The sequence below is a fragment of the Mytilus edulis genome, chromosome 3 (genome assembly GCF_963676685.1).
Source record: "Mytilus edulis chromosome 3, xbMytEdul2.2, whole genome shotgun sequence".
Taxonomy (NCBI): domain Eukaryota; kingdom Metazoa; phylum Mollusca; class Bivalvia; order Mytilida; family Mytilidae; genus Mytilus; species Mytilus edulis.
In genome coordinates this window covers 51,823,119-51,840,876 of record NC_092346.1, presented here as the reverse complement: position 1 = coordinate 51,840,876, position 17,758 = coordinate 51,823,119, and the positions used below count along the sequence as shown (strand labels likewise).

Here is a 17,758-nt window from a genome sequence, read left to right as displayed (position 1 = left end):
TACAATAGTTTACATTCTTGTATTTAAGTCTTTGTTAAAAAGTGGTCTCATTGGAAACTTTACCACATCTCATTTTTTCATACAACTTGATGATGGAAGTCTGGTACCAGAAGAATTCATATAATCTTTTTAACAGGATTATCTTAAATATTTACTAAATGTTTCACCAAGGCTGACTACTAATATAAGTTCTTCAAGACACTGTTTTTTATTAATAGTTTATTGTAGTTATAGAAATATATAATCTTATTGTCTATATCATTGTAATAAAAATCAACATTGACTAGAATTACAATTATTTGATTGGAATATTCATACAATCTTTAAAACACAACCTTTTAATCATTCAACAATCACAATTAAATACCTTGCACTAAAAATCACAGTAAGGGATCAGGTGCATTAAGGGCATTATTTGAGGGGGGTTGGAGGGTTCCTGATCCCAATATCCTGGGCTTAAAAACCTGAAATCCCAAGGTACGGAATTTAAAGAAATCTAAATCCTGACATCCTGAAATTAGAAAAAAGAATTCCCAGATCCTAAAATCCCGAGCTTAAAAACACCTGATCCCGGAGTCCCCTCTTAGTTGGCACTTCAAAATTCTGAAGTTGTTGAATTTTAAAACTATCATGAATGTTAAGAATAAGAGACCACAAATATGAACTAATTATTATCAATTAAATTGTTAATTAGTTTATAGTAGATGAAAATTGGTCAGTTGTTACCATTGAGTGCACTTTTTTTTTTTGTCCGAGAAGATTCTGCCTGCACTTGATATTTACCTAGATACATTTGAGAAAAAAAGAATAAAATCTCCGACATTTCATAAAAATGGGGATTCTGTCAAATCATTATTCACTTATTGTGACATCACAAGACTCATGACTAAGGGAGACAAGTTGTTACTTTTTAAAAGTGAATGTCATGCTTTAAACTACCGGTACTGGTATTGATTGGAAATTGCTTTATGATGTAATTTAAAGTTTTTGAGGAGAGGTACCAAAGGGACATTCATGGTTTTAGTAACCAATTACAAAAGTATGATAAATGCTTATAATACAGGCACCCTTATGATAAAACTGCTTTTAAAATCCAAACCGCTTACCAATTTGATAATTTATGCCCTTATTGCACCTTCTTACATTCATGGGAAATTTTATTCGATAATATGCAAATTTATCAATCATATGTAAATTTATTTAATCTTGGATAAATAAAGGTAATCCAGATTATTTTGATACAACTGAAATCATGAGGAAATTATAACTACATTCTTGAAGCATCTTTGATTGGATTTTGAATCAAATATGTTATCTTTTTTAAAAACTCAATACAACCCTCTAAATGCAATAGTATTGTTTGTACAACTTACAAACTTCATGCCTTTGCTAGCATATCTAGCCTTTGAATCTGCCACTATTTCAAATATATATACATTGAAAATGTAATCATTGTTAAAAATTGTAAACGAACCCTACATCAAATGCTAAAATCAAAGTTGTCAAAAGACAGACATAAAAAATACTGATTTATCAAAAATAAGTTTTGATATGTTAAGTAAAGAGGCCAGATTCACATAACAAATAATTGTAGATGCTGCACTGCTTATCTAATCTTCTGTCTTCAGGTCTTTCTCCTATTTAGCTCCCAGTAATAAATCCTAACTCCTCCAGCAATCCTCTGGGCTCTTCAGACTCCTGTAAAAACACAAATACATGTACACTACAATAGAAGTTAATTCAATGAATGAAAAGACAATACATTAGATCATCATATTAAATGAGGTTGTGAGCTCGAATCCTACTCGTGCAGGTGCACTCGACTCAAATCTTAATTGACTAGGATTGTCAGTACATGTATTCCTATTTAATGTTGGTGGTTTTCTTAAAAACACATGCTGTGGCTGTGTTTATTCAACATTTAACTTTTCTGAGTCAGCTTAATAATTTGTAAGACTCATGAATGAATAGTGAGTGCTTCAATCCTACAATATTTTAAAACAGTTCTATATATTATGACAGATTTGTTGATTTTTGCTTGCTATATATATGGTAAAAACACCATTATCCTCCTTTGTTTTTCGTTGTCTACAATTAACAGGCTATTATTTGAACTTGAAATTATTTTTAATTATGGAATTTCCATAATTTCCTTGGCTTAAAATTTTTAATAAATTCCAAGTTTGTTCTTTTTTTGTACTGTGCTGCGCACAACACTTTCTATTACAGAGGAGATAGCATTTTCAATAGAATGTTCTGTGCCGCACACAACACTATATAACAAAATACATTGAAAGGAAAGTGTAATGCACTGCTAAAAAAATATAGTAAAGAATAACCATGGAATTTATTATAATTCATAGTTCAAATAATAGCCTGTTAAACATAGACCCTAGTGTGAACAGTGTATAACTTGCAAAACAATTTCATACACTTTCAAAATTTATTTGTTGATACTTTATGCATGATTAAAGTATTAAGTTGAGGGATGAATCATGACGCTAAATGTTAAACAAAAATTGGGTTCTGAATCTTCATGTTAAGTAGTGATTTGGTCCAGTTAAACCAGATGCTCCACAGGGCGTAGCTTTATACGACCGCAGAGGTTGAACCCTGAACGGTTGGGGCAAGTATGGACACAATATTCAAGCTGGATTCAGCTCTAAATTTGGATTGTGATTAAATAGTTGACACAGCATAGGTTTCTGACACAGAATGAATGTGGTCTAATGAACTTAAAATATTTGTTTTGCCTTTGAGAAATTCACTATGCTGTTGAATATTAATCCTCTCAAAAAATGTTTGAAGAAATTTTGTTTTTATTTATGAAATCTGAAATGAGAAAAATTTACTCCACCCCCATTTTTTTTTCACATCCCCCTTTCCCTTTTTCCAAAACTGATTTCAATTCAAATTTCTAATGGAGTTTGCAACAATAACTATACTCATTTAAATACATCATAAAATATTAAAATGTAAAATAAAGTGCTTGTTATCACTGAATGGTAAAGATTGTTTTAATTTATCAGTTGGTAGTAAAAGTGAATATACATTGTATATTGTATAAAACAATTATTTAAGTTGATTCAACTACTATTCTGGACAAAGAAAGATAACTCCAATTGAAAATGTCTTGCTATTGCACAATATTGTGCAATTAGATATTTCTTGCTATTGCACAATGCTGTTCAATTGAAAATATTTGCTATTGCACAATACTGTGTAATTGAAGATTTCTTGCTATTGCTAAATACTGTGCAATTGAAATTTTCTTGAAAACTGGGCCCATAATCAAAAATCTAAGTACATGTTTAGATTCAGCATATCAAAAAAGGTCAAGAATTTAATTTTTGTTAAAATCAAACTTAGTTTAATTTTGGACCCTTTGGACTTTAATGTAGACCAATTTGAAAATGGGACCAAAAATTAAGAATCTACATACACAGTTAGATTTGGCATATCAAAGAACCCCAATTATTCAATTTTTTATGAAATCAAACAAAGTTTACTTTTGGACCCCGATTTCGACCAACTTGAAAACTGGGCCCATAATCAAAAATCTAAGTACATTTTTAGATTCAGCATATCAAAGAACCCCAAGGATTCAATTTTTGTTAAAATCAAACTAAGTTTAATTTTAGACCCTTTGGACCTTAATGTAGACCAATTTGAAAACAGGACCAAAAATTAAGAATCTACATACACAGTTAGATTCGGCATATCAAAGAACCCCAATTAATCAATTTTTGATGAAATCAAACAAAGATAAATTTTGGACCCTTTGGGCCCCTTATTCCTAAACTGTTGGGACCAAAACTCCCAAAATCAAACCCAACCTTTCTTTTATGGTCATAAACCTTGTGTTTAAATTTCATAGATTTCTATTTACTTATACTAAAGCTATGGTGCGAAAACCAAGAATAATGCTTATTTGGCCCCTTTTTGGCCCCTAATTTCTAAACTGTTGGGACCTCAACTCCCAAAATCAATCCCAACCTTCCTTTTGTGGTCATAAACCTTGTGTTTAAATTTCATTGATTGCTATTTCCTTATACTAAAGTTATTGTGCAAAAACCAAGAATAATGCTTATTTGGGCCCTTTTTTGGCCCCTAATTCCTAAACTGTTGGAACCAAAACTCCCAAAATCAATCCCAACATTCCTTTTGTGGTCATAAACCTTGTGTCAAAATTTCATAGATTTCTATTCACTTAAACTAAAGTTATAGTGCGAAAACCAAGAAAATGCTTATTTGGGCCCTTTTTGGCCCCTAATTCCTAAAATGTTTGGACCAAAACTCCCAAAATCAATCCTAACCTTCCTTTTGTGGTCATAAACCTTGTGTTAAAATTTCATAGATACCAGTATACGACCAAAAAATTTTCAATTTCAACTGAATATTTTAGACCCCCTTCATGTAAACATTGATTTCTAATTTTTATGTGCTCAATATTTCCTACTCACAAAATACCTATGTTGAAAATATACAAATTTTGTTATTTTTTGTCGAACAAGTTTATGCTATTTTTTACTGCCAGATCTAGGAAATATTCATTAAATTTTAAATTCATTATTCTTTATATTATGTTCTTTATACGTATCAATTAAATTTACAGAAAAATAAGCAAGTTTTTAAGTACTTCAATTTTTAAGCCAAAAGGGCACTATGTGCACCTATTGTTTTACATTACGAAGGTAGCAAATCCCATAAACAAAGTTAACCTTAAATATAGCCCTATTTTTTAATACCGTGCCGTAGATAGTAGGAGCATTATGCATTCTGGAATGTGCCTGTTTATCTGACCATGCATCGGTCTTCATTCCATAACAGGTTAAAGTTTTGGTCCATAGATTTGCGGTCACATCAACTTATTTCATTATTCATGTATGTGTGTCTGTTTGATATGTTGTAACTGTTTGTTATATTTCATTGTATTTCATGAGGGCCTCAGGGAAGATTAGCTTTGAAGCTAACTGTGCAACCCTCTTTAAATAAAGAATTATTATTATTATTATTATTATTACTAGAACACACCCGCGAAATCGCGGGCATTCAGAGCGGAGTTAAAAGTATGTAAAGTGTTGTTAGAAGTTTTATACCTCCTCCTTCATTTCCCAATTTTTGGTTTTCTATCAATTTCAATATGAACATACATTTAGTATGTTATGAACATTTAAGTAAGGAGCCTGTAGTTCAGTGGTTGTCGTTTGTTTGTGTGTTACATATTTGTTTTTCGTTCCTTTTTTGTACATAAATAAGGCCGCTAGTTTTCTCGTTTGAATTTTTTTACATCGTCATTTCGGGGCCTTTTAAAGCTGAGTATGCGGTATGTGCTTTGCTCGTTGTTGAAGGCCGTATGGTGACCTATAGTCGTAAATTTCTGCGTCATTTTGGTCTCTTGTGGAGAGTTGTCTCAACATGGCAATCATACCACATCTTTTTCTTTTGTAATCAATGAATTTTGTAAATAAAATACACTTTATTCGTACTATTTGTTTGTTCAAAGTATACAGAAAAACGCAAACCGGAAGTATAATCTGACTTAAAATTTCGTCCAATGACGGGACAATATCCGAATGCCTTTTTTCTCGTTTTTCTCCCAAAATAACTCAATCTGAATAATCATATGAATGGATGACAAATGCGACTATGCACTGTATATATAGGACACAGAGTCGTGTTGATTAATTTATTGTGGAAAGAAGAGAAGACACCAAAAATGAGGTCTTCTCGTTTAATAGTATAGAAACTAAGCAACCATTTTTTATGTGATTTTCACTTTTATGCTTAATAAGTACTTTTGGACCATGATTTCACGTTTACAGATCTGTTTAAAATAAGTTTAAGGTAGTTAAGCATGGATGTTGTGGTCAACATGAAACTTAGTCCGCATGTTCATTACCATACAACCCTTTTAAAATCATGCCAAATTAGGCATTTGACCCAGATTTTGCAGTTCAATGAACATGAACATGTGATGGTGTAAAAAGGCCATGCTATCCTAGACATAATTATTATTTATGCTGCTTTAAATGTTATGAAGTTCACTAGATATTCATCTGCATGTTGCTTCCAAAGGATGTTTTAACTCAAAATTTCACTCTTGTTGATTTATTTTTGTACAAGTGACATATGAACTATGAATGCTTATAAACTTGTACTGTGTACCAATTTTCTTGTGTAAGAATTTGTTTCCCCATAGATATTTGATTTCATGGTTTTGAAAAAGTCTGTATACCTCGCTATTGACACATAACTCCATTTGGTGAACCAACCACTTTGTATTTACTTTCGTTAGTCTCCTGAAGTGGATATCTTGTTATGCAGGGTTGTCAATCAATTACTTAAAGTACCAATATATGACAAGTCTGTGATTTGGTAGACTTGTTTCACCTGCCAGGGCAATAAACCTATATTATGTAAGTACTACTGCCTCAACTTATACAAGCTGACAGCCACAATACAGACAAGAATGATGAATAAGGCGTTAAATACCAACAATCAATCAATAATCCATTTAACAGCACCTCAAGTTTGTACATAGTATAATTAAGTATAGTTTGCTTGTTCACCGTATTTGCTAGATGGTCCATACACTTCATAATACATTTGACTTCGTATTGAACAGTAATGCTTGTTACTGTTACCATTCAAATCATGGGTCAGGTATGAAAGGATGACATGTTTGACCAGTGTGTTGCCTACTTTGTTGAGTTGTCTGTTGTGTATATTCATTCAATAAGACTTTGGAAACACACACGCTCAGCTTGAAATTATTCAACTTTTACAAACACTGGCCCTTATTTCATATTTATACATCTGTATGCATCTTTTGATATACCTTCAAAAATGGTGATGAGGACAATTTTTCTGTTATTTCATGTATATTTTAAATTCAAGTTGGCTGACACTTCCTCAAAATTTATTTCATGCTGAACATGGAACATTCTGCTATTTTTATATCGCCAAAAAAACATGCTTGTACTGAAGTTTTAATTTTTTATATCAATTGAAAACAAAATTGACTAATATTATTATCTAAATATGATTCTTATGATAATACTGTGCAAGGCATGCATGATTTCTAGAAATCAAAGCAAAACAAGTTATCCTAGATTAAACTACAAGGTGCTAAAAAGCAGAAAAACAGGTGTTTCAATATGTCATGTAAAGAGTCATGGATAAATTCACTCAATTGGGAACTTGAGCACAAGTTGCACAACCCAGATATTCAAGCATATGTTAAATTGTAAAACAGTATTTTAATTAAAAAGAGCATGCCTTCCTTAAATTTGCTATTTTCAAAGACTGGATTTCTCTTTTTATATCCAATATTTGCATGCTAGTATTTTTTAAACTGCCTTTATTATAGAACATGGCATTGTTTTCCAGAGCAGCTATAAACAGGAAAATAATTTCTAATATTTTTACATTGATGAGAAGGGACAGTCTTTTACTGAACAGACCAGTCTTTCTTTTTGCTGTTCTTAAGATACAGACAAACAAACAAACAAATAAAATTGTAAGAGCATGTTTGGTTACACAAGTTGAAGGATCAAACCTCATCCAAAATCTAGTTCATTGGCATATATATGAGAAATCTATAAATATTTAATAATTAAAAAAAACAAAGTGTCCAAGGTGCATTCAGTCAAATCCCTTTTCCTAACATGTCAACATACCAAATAATGTGAAAATACATCCATGCTTTTCCAATTATTATTTCAAATCGGGAGTGTTTTGGTTACGGAAGCTGATTCATAATTCATCCACACCTACAATTAATGCATAGACTGAGATTACCATGCCAAAGCTACTGGTAGTAGCAAATTACTCTTAAATTGTATTCATTTCTAAGATTAATGCAAGACCTTTTATTTAGAAAATTTCTGTGCACATAATTTGAAAAAAAAATTCCCCCTGTTTTTGTGAGTTGTTAACAATACCCATTAAACATGATTCTATTGATAAAATATTTTTGGAGAAAAATACATCTGCAGGATTTTACTTTTTCAGATATTTCTGTAATTCTGCAATTTTTCTACATATTTATGACGCATGTCATTTACTTCATAAACAAAACAACAACAAAAAAAACACACCTCTGAAAAGAAGTTTTTTGAAAAACTTGAAAAAAATCTGAAAGTTACATAAAATATATGAAATTAAAAAAAATTCTACCAAAATTTGTCTTTGCATAATCTTTAGAAAGAAATACCCTTTGTTTATTAGATAAGTCACCAAACCTGTTGTATCATTGCTTTTCTGTGCATGTGTATTACACTAGTAGACATGTTAATAAAGTGCATTAGTGTAAATAAAAGTGTCAGATGCAAGTGTGCAGTTGTCATCATGGAGTTTTGTTTTAATTTGATTTTTTACTACAAAAAATAAAAATAGTGTTAGCATTGCTTGCTAAAATGAACTTCTGTGGATTAATTTATTTTAGTGGAAACCAATTTTTGAGGATATAGGGAAAATTGTATATTTGTGAATAATTGATTTCCTATATGAGACAATATCTGAAAAAAAATTTGGCAATAAGAAAAAAACAAAAAAAAGTGTCTTTAGACCCTGTATTTTAATAGCACAAATAGAAGAACACATATTGAGGATCTAGGAACTGTTGTCAGTAATTCAAACAATTGTTTAATGTGGAAACAATGGCAATTAATTATTTTTTTTCCAAATTCTGATCTTTGGGGAGTTCAGATTTTTCAAACAGGAAAGAAATTACTCCTTTGATCAACATTTAAAATACCTTTAAAAATGCAAACTTATCTTACATGCTTTAGTTATAACAAAATTAGACCAGTAATGGAGAAGTGTTTTATATAATCTATCATATTTGTCAATGTTTGTGAAAATCAGAAGGCTTTTTACTTAATTTAGATATTCTTTGAATGATTTAATTTTCAGAAAATAACAGGGGACATGATTTTTTTGGGGGGGTTGACCCTTTTAAATTATAATCTTTTATTAGAAGCAATATTAAAAAGAATGTTTAATTTGGTGCAGTTGGTGCATTATATACTCTAGTTAATACTGAAACTTAAAATTTTCCATAAAGATGTTGGAATAAAAAAATAATTGCTGGTAAAAGACGGGACAAGGAAATTAGACTTTTTCAGATATTGTCTCATATATTTCACAAATTTTGAACCAAATCCTAAAAGATATTAGTATTTTGTGAATTTTTTTCACCAACCCACCAACATTAGTAACTCACTAAAAATAATGAATCCACAGTGTATCATGCATGTTAAGGACAAAATAAACACAGAATTCATTTTATGCTGATTTTGTATTTTATTATGAGATTCAAATGAACAAAGCACTTTATGTGTATATAATATCTATGAAAAAAAAAGAAGGAATGTAGTAAAACACTATCTATAGTATCATGGATTTCTTATCAATACTTTGTAATCACTCAAACTTCCCTTTCTGATTTGTTCGCAAAAATGTCATATAAAAAACTTAATAACTATTAAAATAGAGTTTCCACATAGAAATAAGACAACATAACCTGCCAGTCTTTTTCATAATAATAAATATGAATTTAATGTAAAATGATTCCTAAACAAACATATAAATATTGCGGTGAATTGATATATAAAATTTCTCTTAGTTTTATGAATTCTCTACAAATAAACAGTATGAATTGTCATGGGAAAGAGAAGAAAGTTTTAAAGTGTAAACAGTCATGAAATAATATAAGCAAAACAAAAAAGCAAGTTTTGGCAAGTATGTTTTGCAAGTTTATGATAATTAAAAAAAAAAAAGGTGATATCAAAATTGATTAGATTTAATGATCAAACCAGTGAAGAGGTAAAAAAGAAGCAAGTTCTACACTGAAAAGTGAGGATAAACTTGCTTTTACAGTATGGTTTAACTTATCTCAATTTTATTTCTTGATATTTTTAAGACTTGTTTAAGTCCTAAAAATCATTCTTACAATATTTAAATATAAACTTCAATCAGATACAGCAAATATTTCCAATTATCCCATAAAAAAGTATTGTATTTTTTATCAGTTTGATGCATTCGTTATTTGACATCTTTAAAATCTCCATTGATATAAATAACTCTTGGTCCCCTTTTCTGTACCCTAAAACCAAATTATAACATTGTTGATCCCCTTTTTCAGTTAGATAGCACAACATTCATCACTTACATTCTTGAAGACAAAAATATCAATTTAGCTTCATAACCAATGACGGGCCTAAATCAATGTATCCATTCTGGAGTAAAAATATAAAAAACAAAACACTTAATCAATGCATCTACACCCAAAGAAAAGAATTCTATTAAATACACTGTCAACAAATAAATTTTAGAGTCAGAATATCAGGAATACAAATTAAAGTTGTAGAAATTCTAATTTTTTCTGTCAATGAAAATATTTCTTGAAGGATAATTACTGTCAGTGTACACTATATTTTCCTAAAATTCATTATTCAGTAAACAAAGCACATTTAATAAACATCATTGCACAAATTACATAAGAGTATATAAATGTTAATATTGTCAATTGAATGTTATGGTAAAAGGTTGTTGTCATGGAAATGCAGGATTTGAAAGGGAAGGACATCACCAACTCTACACATGCAGTCCATCAACCTAGACCATGGTCTTCAAAAAATCCTTGTGGAGTCTCCTCCTATCAAATGAAAAAAGGAGGAAATGTTAATTTTCAAATTTAAAAGTAAAAAGTGACAACATCAATTCACAACATCTAAAGTTACTAAAATAAGCTGTTGCAATTTTTGTTTCTATTTAGAAAAAAAATAAACATGAAATTTCTCTTTAAAAATGGTATAAAATAGTAGAAAAATTTACATGTACTATCTTTTACAATAATTTGGTTAATTTAGTTCTTAACTGAATAGTTCATACCAATTAAGACATATTGCAACAGCTTAATTCATAACTTGTCTGTTATTAAAAATTAAAATAATAAAAATGAATGAATATTTTTTTTTTATGTTTCTTTATTTTCTTTCCTCCTCTTTTCTATTTCCGCTGACAAAAATGTGAATCACTCATGTAAGATATCGACTTTGACCTTTAACAAAGTGTTTTCATTATCAATAGATATCTATATCTCCCAAATAGGACATTATTGTCAACCTATGCTTATTAAAAATCTGTTTAAAGGCTAAACAAAAATTGTTCAAAAACTGAAGTGTTGACCTTGACAGACTAATATCACTCATCCTATCACAAGTCCAGGCCAAAGGTCGCTGAAATATTTCATCGAGTATACATTCCCATATGAAAAACACTGTTAATCTTTTGTAATATTTCTAAAATATTTCAATGTTTATGACAATCATGATCACACTAAAAAATTGTGTACTGAAAGAGCTTGCATTGGCTTTATGAGAATAAAGATATCTATATACAGATTCTTATTTACAGTTTTGTATCAAAAGTATGTTCTACCTATAGCAAGTAATTGATTAATTATACGACTTTCCTGATCAAACTCAAATTCTGTTTCATAATCTAATAAACTGATAGTAAAAATTACAAAAAAAATCAGCATTCATGATTTTTTCAAGTGCTTTACTCATGCATAAAAATTTAAACAAAAAGTACAAACAAAAAAAATTCTGTGTGTATAAAGTCAGGGACTGAAGTAAAAGGAGGGAAACATGCACTCTGTGATTCCTAAAATACGGAGTTTTTTTCTGTTTATTTTCAATTTATTTTACTGTGGATTCATTATTAGTTCTGGGGAACAATTTGTTTTAGATTTCTCGGCTATTAAAGTTAAATCACAAATTCAATAGTTAAATTGATTCCACAAATATAAATAAATACACAGTAGAATTCAACTTTTAAAATTCATGGTTAAATACATATGACAATCATTGTTAGTGTGTACCAGGGACTTTGTAATAAGCAACATCATGTAAAACATTTATACAAAAGAAAATATTTACGATGCTCTTTTTTTATCATTTTTGATTTTGAATCTACAAGTAAGAATTGATTGAAAATTTGTAGGTTAATAAAATACACAATGAATTTTTTGTTTTTCATTTCTACAAATCACTTTATCTAGCTAGACAAAATATATTTTGATAAGACTAAACTTTCTGTGAAAATAAATGTTAAAGTCTAAACATTTGCAAATTTTAAAAACATAGATAGTAGTTTACATACACAAGCAACAATTCAGATAGTAATCCCCATAGATGCTTAGAATCTACCTTTAAAATATACAAAACCCATTGTTTGTGGCTTTTATTTAAAATTAATGTTTAACATATCAAATAAAATTATTCTAACAGAGTAATTAATGAAACCAAATTGGGACTTCCAAGTTTTAAAAAAAAAACCAAGAGTCTACCCATAGTAACCTTTTCCCTAGTGCCTTCCCTAGATACTTGAACAAGGGTTAATAAACAAAATGTATTGCTGTGAAAAATGCATACAATTATAAAATTACTACAGAATATATATAAAGGGCACTGAAAATCATTTTCTTTTGTATAAATAGTTGACATGGGATAAAACATTCATCATAATGCTGGCATTTTGCAAACAGTAGCAATGCAGACTAAGAATGCCAATGTTAAGCTGTATGCTAAGGCATTCTAGGAAGATGATAACAATCTGAAATTATGCATGTTAAAACCAAACTACTGAATCAACCTCTAATATGGTTATTGTAATTTGTAAATCTATTCTCTGCTATAATCTTTTCAATGTCATGGTATATCTAACCTATATTATAATGTAATTATTATTTCATATTTTAACTAGATGTGGCAACTGTGATCTTGATATATGCAAGACTATTCCAATTTCTGTCTAAATTTATTTCATCTATATAAATTTAGTTTTAACCATCTATTTAAAATAAAACAAGGAACAGGATATAAAGTGTAACTTATCCTTGATAAGAAGACATAAGAATACAACGGATAAGATCCTTTCTTTAATAAAAAATGTGCAAAAATAATAAAATCATGAACAACAACAACATTCATTTTTAGGGATGAAGAGAGATCAAAAGCCAAAAAAAAATCTCCTTAAGAGCTTAAGAACAGACAGAAAATACACAGTCCACAAAACCAGATCACCATTCTCAATACAACATGCAAGGTTTATTTTCATGATCAAAATTCTGTGGCAGTACTCCTCTTTAATCATTCAATTGTATGACATAAGTACATACTCTAAACATGTATTATCTTAAGTAACCCAGGGTAAATTATGTCAGCTTCTTTAAGATTTGGTAAATGTTTTGGAGTTTTCTGAGTTAACTTAATATTTTCCATGAAACAAGGTTCATCCCTGTCATATGAGCAGCTTTGGTATAAGTTTTAGGATACTGCTTCAAATAAATTTCATGTTATCAAAATAGGTTTATAATCAACTGTTCCAAGTGATATTGACCCATACTAATCGTTCTATGATATCTTCCTCTCTCCTACTCAGTGAATTATTAGCCTACGTAAGTCATTAGTCTAAACAATGCCATGTTACTTTATACAAATCTATTAGCATCCCAAAGCCATGTCACCTTGACCTTTTATAAAACTGTAGGAGGAGTTGATTAAATTAATAAAGTACCCGCTTTTAACCATCTCCCAACATCACCATTTTATGAGCATGATGAGCTGATTATGGACTTCTCCCAACCAGGTACAAAAAGTATTATCCTATCTAAATTAGTGTTTGTTTTTTACAGATCTATATCCTATCAAAATGCCTGCTTCAAATAATAGTGAATAAATCTACTTTATCTTTTTATCATTTACTTTAAGGAGATCATTTGTATATTTCACATTGATCAATGTTTTGGTGTACAAAATGTACAGAATTCTGATCATGACAGTAATAAATAGAAATGTCTACCAGATCATCATCTTCCTAGAATAGCATTAGACCAGTCCATATTCTCTGAGAGCTTCATCAAAAGCTTCCTCCTTCAAATAAAGTATTAAAGCAAAACGCATAAACAATAGCAAAATAAATCAAAGCAAACTATCCAAAATTTTCACTGAAATGCAAGTACTTCTTAGTAGATGGTATCTAATTTTTTAAATCACTGAACCTTTCTTGTTTCTCGACACCAACCCAATAACTTCAGGTACTTTGTTATTTTTAAAACCTCTAAAAACAGATTTATAAATTATAATACTAAACAAACCACACTTTAACCCATGATCACAAACAAAACCAGATGAAACCATACATTCAACCTCCTGAAAACCTGTAACATGCATGATCTTTAACCCTATACCTTACCTCTTGCAAGAGATCTTGGGCTGCAATAGCTTTCAGAACATTCTTCTTACTGGTTTCTTGAACCTCTCCACCCAATAATAACTCATCTAACATGAAGTAAGCTTTCTCAAAATTAAATATTATGTCTAATTCACATACCTAAAATTAGAAATAATAAAATCTTCAATTTTTTTTTACAACTCTTGTGAGTAATGATACTGGTTTATGATTGATTCATTCTAAAATTCACTCCTACTGATAAAATAGTTTAATGTTTCTGGTGAATATCTTTAACATTTTGTCATTTTACAAATTACCAAAGTGTAAAACGGATACATCATGAACAGCCCTATTTTGGGATACATGTTTAAAGAAGACAGTCAGTAAAATGATTTATAATTTTAAAATTATTCTTTATGATTTGCATAATTAGGAGTCCTTAAGTGACTAAAGATTGTTTTCTAGTTTAATTTCATTATTTAGTTGCTGTCTATTTGCAGTATAAATGTAACCCACATTTTATTTATTTTTAAAATGCATAATTAGTATGAACATTTTCCTGTAAGCATACTTCTTCAGAATGCACAAATTTTGCTTCTATGCATCTTTGTTTTCTAAATGATATTATTCAGCACATACAGAAGTCTTTTTTATTTTCTCAAAATAACCTATGGCCTCCCTTCCTCCTTTCAATCATTCTCAGTTCACTTATTTTTTTTTAAAGACTACAGCAAAGGCAAAGCACTTACACTTCCAAAATATTTATCTAACAATTCTACATATCTGTGTATAATCTCCAAAGCTAACAATTCATTGTCATCATTTTCTATTGCACAGCAAAAATATAAACTAGCATATCTGAAATATAAAAAATTATCTTGACAACATGGCATTAGTGAACAATGTAAGAATTAGTATGCATTTTTGCATATTTAGCAGATAATGGTATGTTGCAATATATATACATTGAATTCAAAACACTAACACCTTGTAAATTTTGTTGGTTTAGCTACAATGTATTACATTGTATACAGTTATTAATTCACAAATGAAATCCCATTGATGAGCTTGTAAATCTCAAAAAATGTAAAAATCAGAACTACAATGTATTCAATTGTACTACTGTAAGTAGAATAGAAGTGATCATGTGAAGCAGCTACAGAAATAATTTTATTGGTCTCAGTTAGTAGCTTTTGTTGATTCAGTGATTGATTGTTGTTTGCTTAACAAGTTACAGTAACATCCAAAAATTTCCTACATACATGTATGCAAAGGAGCTTTTGTAAAATATCTGTGATTCTTGCATTAATATTTTATTATACATGAACTCAAACAGAAATTGTCAAATCAAAATTTTGGTAAAGTACTGGGTAAACTACAATGTCCACATGATGACATTTGTTTGGCATAGCATGTATCAAAATTTTTCTACATATGTATTATATATTTATCAATTATGACAAGATCTAACAGTACCTGACTGAATTCAAGATAGAATATCAAAAATTGTCTAAGATGATTATATTCATACCGAATACAACAAGATGTGTCCATATCTGTGAAATATGAGAAGACACTTACGTATAAATGTGTACATGTTGAATATAAGATCTGTCTTCCCACTAACTGAATAGCCTTGAAAAAGTAAAACTATTTTGCTCTTTTGTCTTATAATAAAGAAAGCAATGCTGTTCATGTTTAGACTTGTGTGAATTCCCTCTATTCTAACATTTTGTAAATAATTTTTAGACTTGTGTGAATTCCCTCTATTCTAACCTTTTGTAAACAATTTTTAGATCTTTCCATTCCAAGAAACTACACATTTTTGGTTTTCGGGAAAGCACCAATGCCACTAATTCTCTTGTGATTTTCTTTTTCAATTTATCTGGATGAGCTTCATACCATTTCTGTAGTCGCAATTTACCTTGCCGACTAAACAAAAGCATAAATTGCATCTAAAAAATAATAAAAAATAGAAATATTTTTTTTGGTCATGTCCTGTAATGGCAGACAAATAAGTGAAAAAGGGGTAATAAAACACCTCATCAATCACTATTTGAAAATCTGTGTCACTTGACTCGAGACTATGTGTAGCATAAACTATTGACATAATGGTGGATAAATACCAATAATGTGTATGGTGTCATTGGTGGTATCATCCCTTAGCCGTTATTTCAGTATTTGTCTGCCATTACTGGACATCACAAAGAATCCCATAAAATTTTGATGTAAAAAGTAGAAATGTCTGAAGCCACAAACAATAAGTGATTGTTGTATGATTAAGTACCAATGAAAATGTATCCTGGTCTCATGGGTTTTCATACTATTAAGAAATATTGCGACGTAACAATTGCAAAATCATGCATAATACAAATTCATACTGCGTACAACAACATATGATCTGACCATGCATGTAGCTCAAGTGTGGCAGATTCTCAAATACATGTACCAAGGGAGGTAATTTCACAGAAGAGACAGGAAGACTTAGGAGATTCAATTCCATCCAGGAACTAGAACACATTTTTAAAAACTGAATGTTCTATGATATTTTATGAACATTGTGTTGTATATATATTATGTAAATCGTTTTGTGGTGTAATTTTTTTTTTCTGACAATAAATTATTTCTGTACAAGTGGACCAACTTGATTGGACTGAAATAAGTCTGTTTATAGCGCGTCCCTTGAAAGCAACAGTGTTAACTTAATAAATACCATATTGAAAATATTTTCATAAACTCTGCACAATGCAGATATTCACAGCATTGCGAAGAAATTTTATAAAGCTTGTGAATGACTACGCCTGTCTAAAATAGTTGAAAACGTCATCTACACTTCCGGCATATTATATAGGGTACAGCTAGTGACCCAAATGTAAGTATTTTGCTTTATATACAGCCATGCAACCGTATAAACATCAGGTAGAATTTTTCAAGCATGTTATTTATTTTAAATATCGTTAATTTGGCAAAAGGTACCGGTAAATGCTTTTATTTTAGTGAGAATGAAATTCTTCCGCCATAATGATTGTTGAATAACAGAACACAATCGGTCTAGATTTTCAATCATGTCAGGCAGTTTTTAACCAATTTAATCTTAAAAATATTGATTAAAATGAGCAATTTTATGTGGTTGCAAGGGGCCTAATTGTCTAAGAGGACCTAAGAAGTCGAACTGTTGTGAGTTCAAATATCAAACATAGCAGGTGCGCTCGACTCAACTTTATTTTTACTTTTACGTACAGTATACCACCAAAAGTATTTGTCACCTACATTGATTTTTTTCGCTTTATATAATCATTTCAAATAAAAACACATTTTAAAAAATGAAGGAATTTCTGGTTGGATTCAGTTTTACAAATAATGTGTTGAAGGATGCAGATTTGTCATATCATTGAAAGAATATATGTTTATTTCGTATCAGCTACAATCAAGGGTAAAGTTCATGCCCCAAAACACTGGCAGCAAAACATATCATACAGAAGTTATAAACATTTTGATATAGATAAATTCA

General features: G+C 29.9%; 1 protein-coding gene across 5 annotated transcripts; it reads right to left on the bottom strand.

Annotated features, from left to right (window-relative positions):
• Positions 1 to 279: 279 nt before the first annotated feature.
• On the bottom strand, positions 280 to 17,115 carry LOC139516800 (AP-1 complex subunit sigma-2-like). Of its 5 annotated transcripts, none has more exons than XM_071307112.1 (6): positions 16,961 to 17,098; positions 16,024 to 16,202; positions 14,997 to 15,105; positions 14,269 to 14,406; positions 7,683 to 7,775; positions 1,566 to 1,698 (listed from the first exon to the last, which is right to left on the bottom strand). In XM_071307112.1, the coding sequence occupies exons 1-5, from the start codon at positions 16,961 to 16,963 to the stop codon at positions 7,725 to 7,727; spliced, it is 480 nt and encodes a 159-aa protein (XP_071163213.1). In that variant the 5' UTR covers positions 16,964 to 17,098; the 3' UTR covers positions 1,566 to 1,698; positions 7,683 to 7,724. The 5 variants fall into 5 exon arrangements, with proteins under 5 accessions (XP_071163210.1, XP_071163213.1, XP_071163216.1 ...); XM_071307115.1 differs by lacking the exons at positions 1,566 to 1,698; positions 7,683 to 7,775 and adding exons at positions 9,290 to 10,663; positions 13,876 to 13,946 and having other exon boundaries at positions 16,961 to 17,110; XM_071307109.1 differs by lacking the exon at positions 7,683 to 7,775 and having other exon boundaries at positions 280 to 1,698; positions 16,961 to 17,103.
• Positions 17,116 to 17,758: the final 643 nt, after the last annotated feature.

Bases quoted from the DNA above. Each gene is read 5' to 3' on its own strand.
- LOC139516800 (XM_071307109.1), bottom strand. The intron at 14,407-14,996 runs GTAAGTGCTTTG...TTCTAATTTTAG, and splicing joins TAGATAAATATTTTGGAAGT to GTATGTGAATTAGACATAAT. The intron at 1,699-14,268 runs GTAAGGTATAGG...GTGTTTTTACAG, and splicing joins CCCAAGATCTCTTGCAAGAG to GAGTCTGAAGAGCCCAGAGG.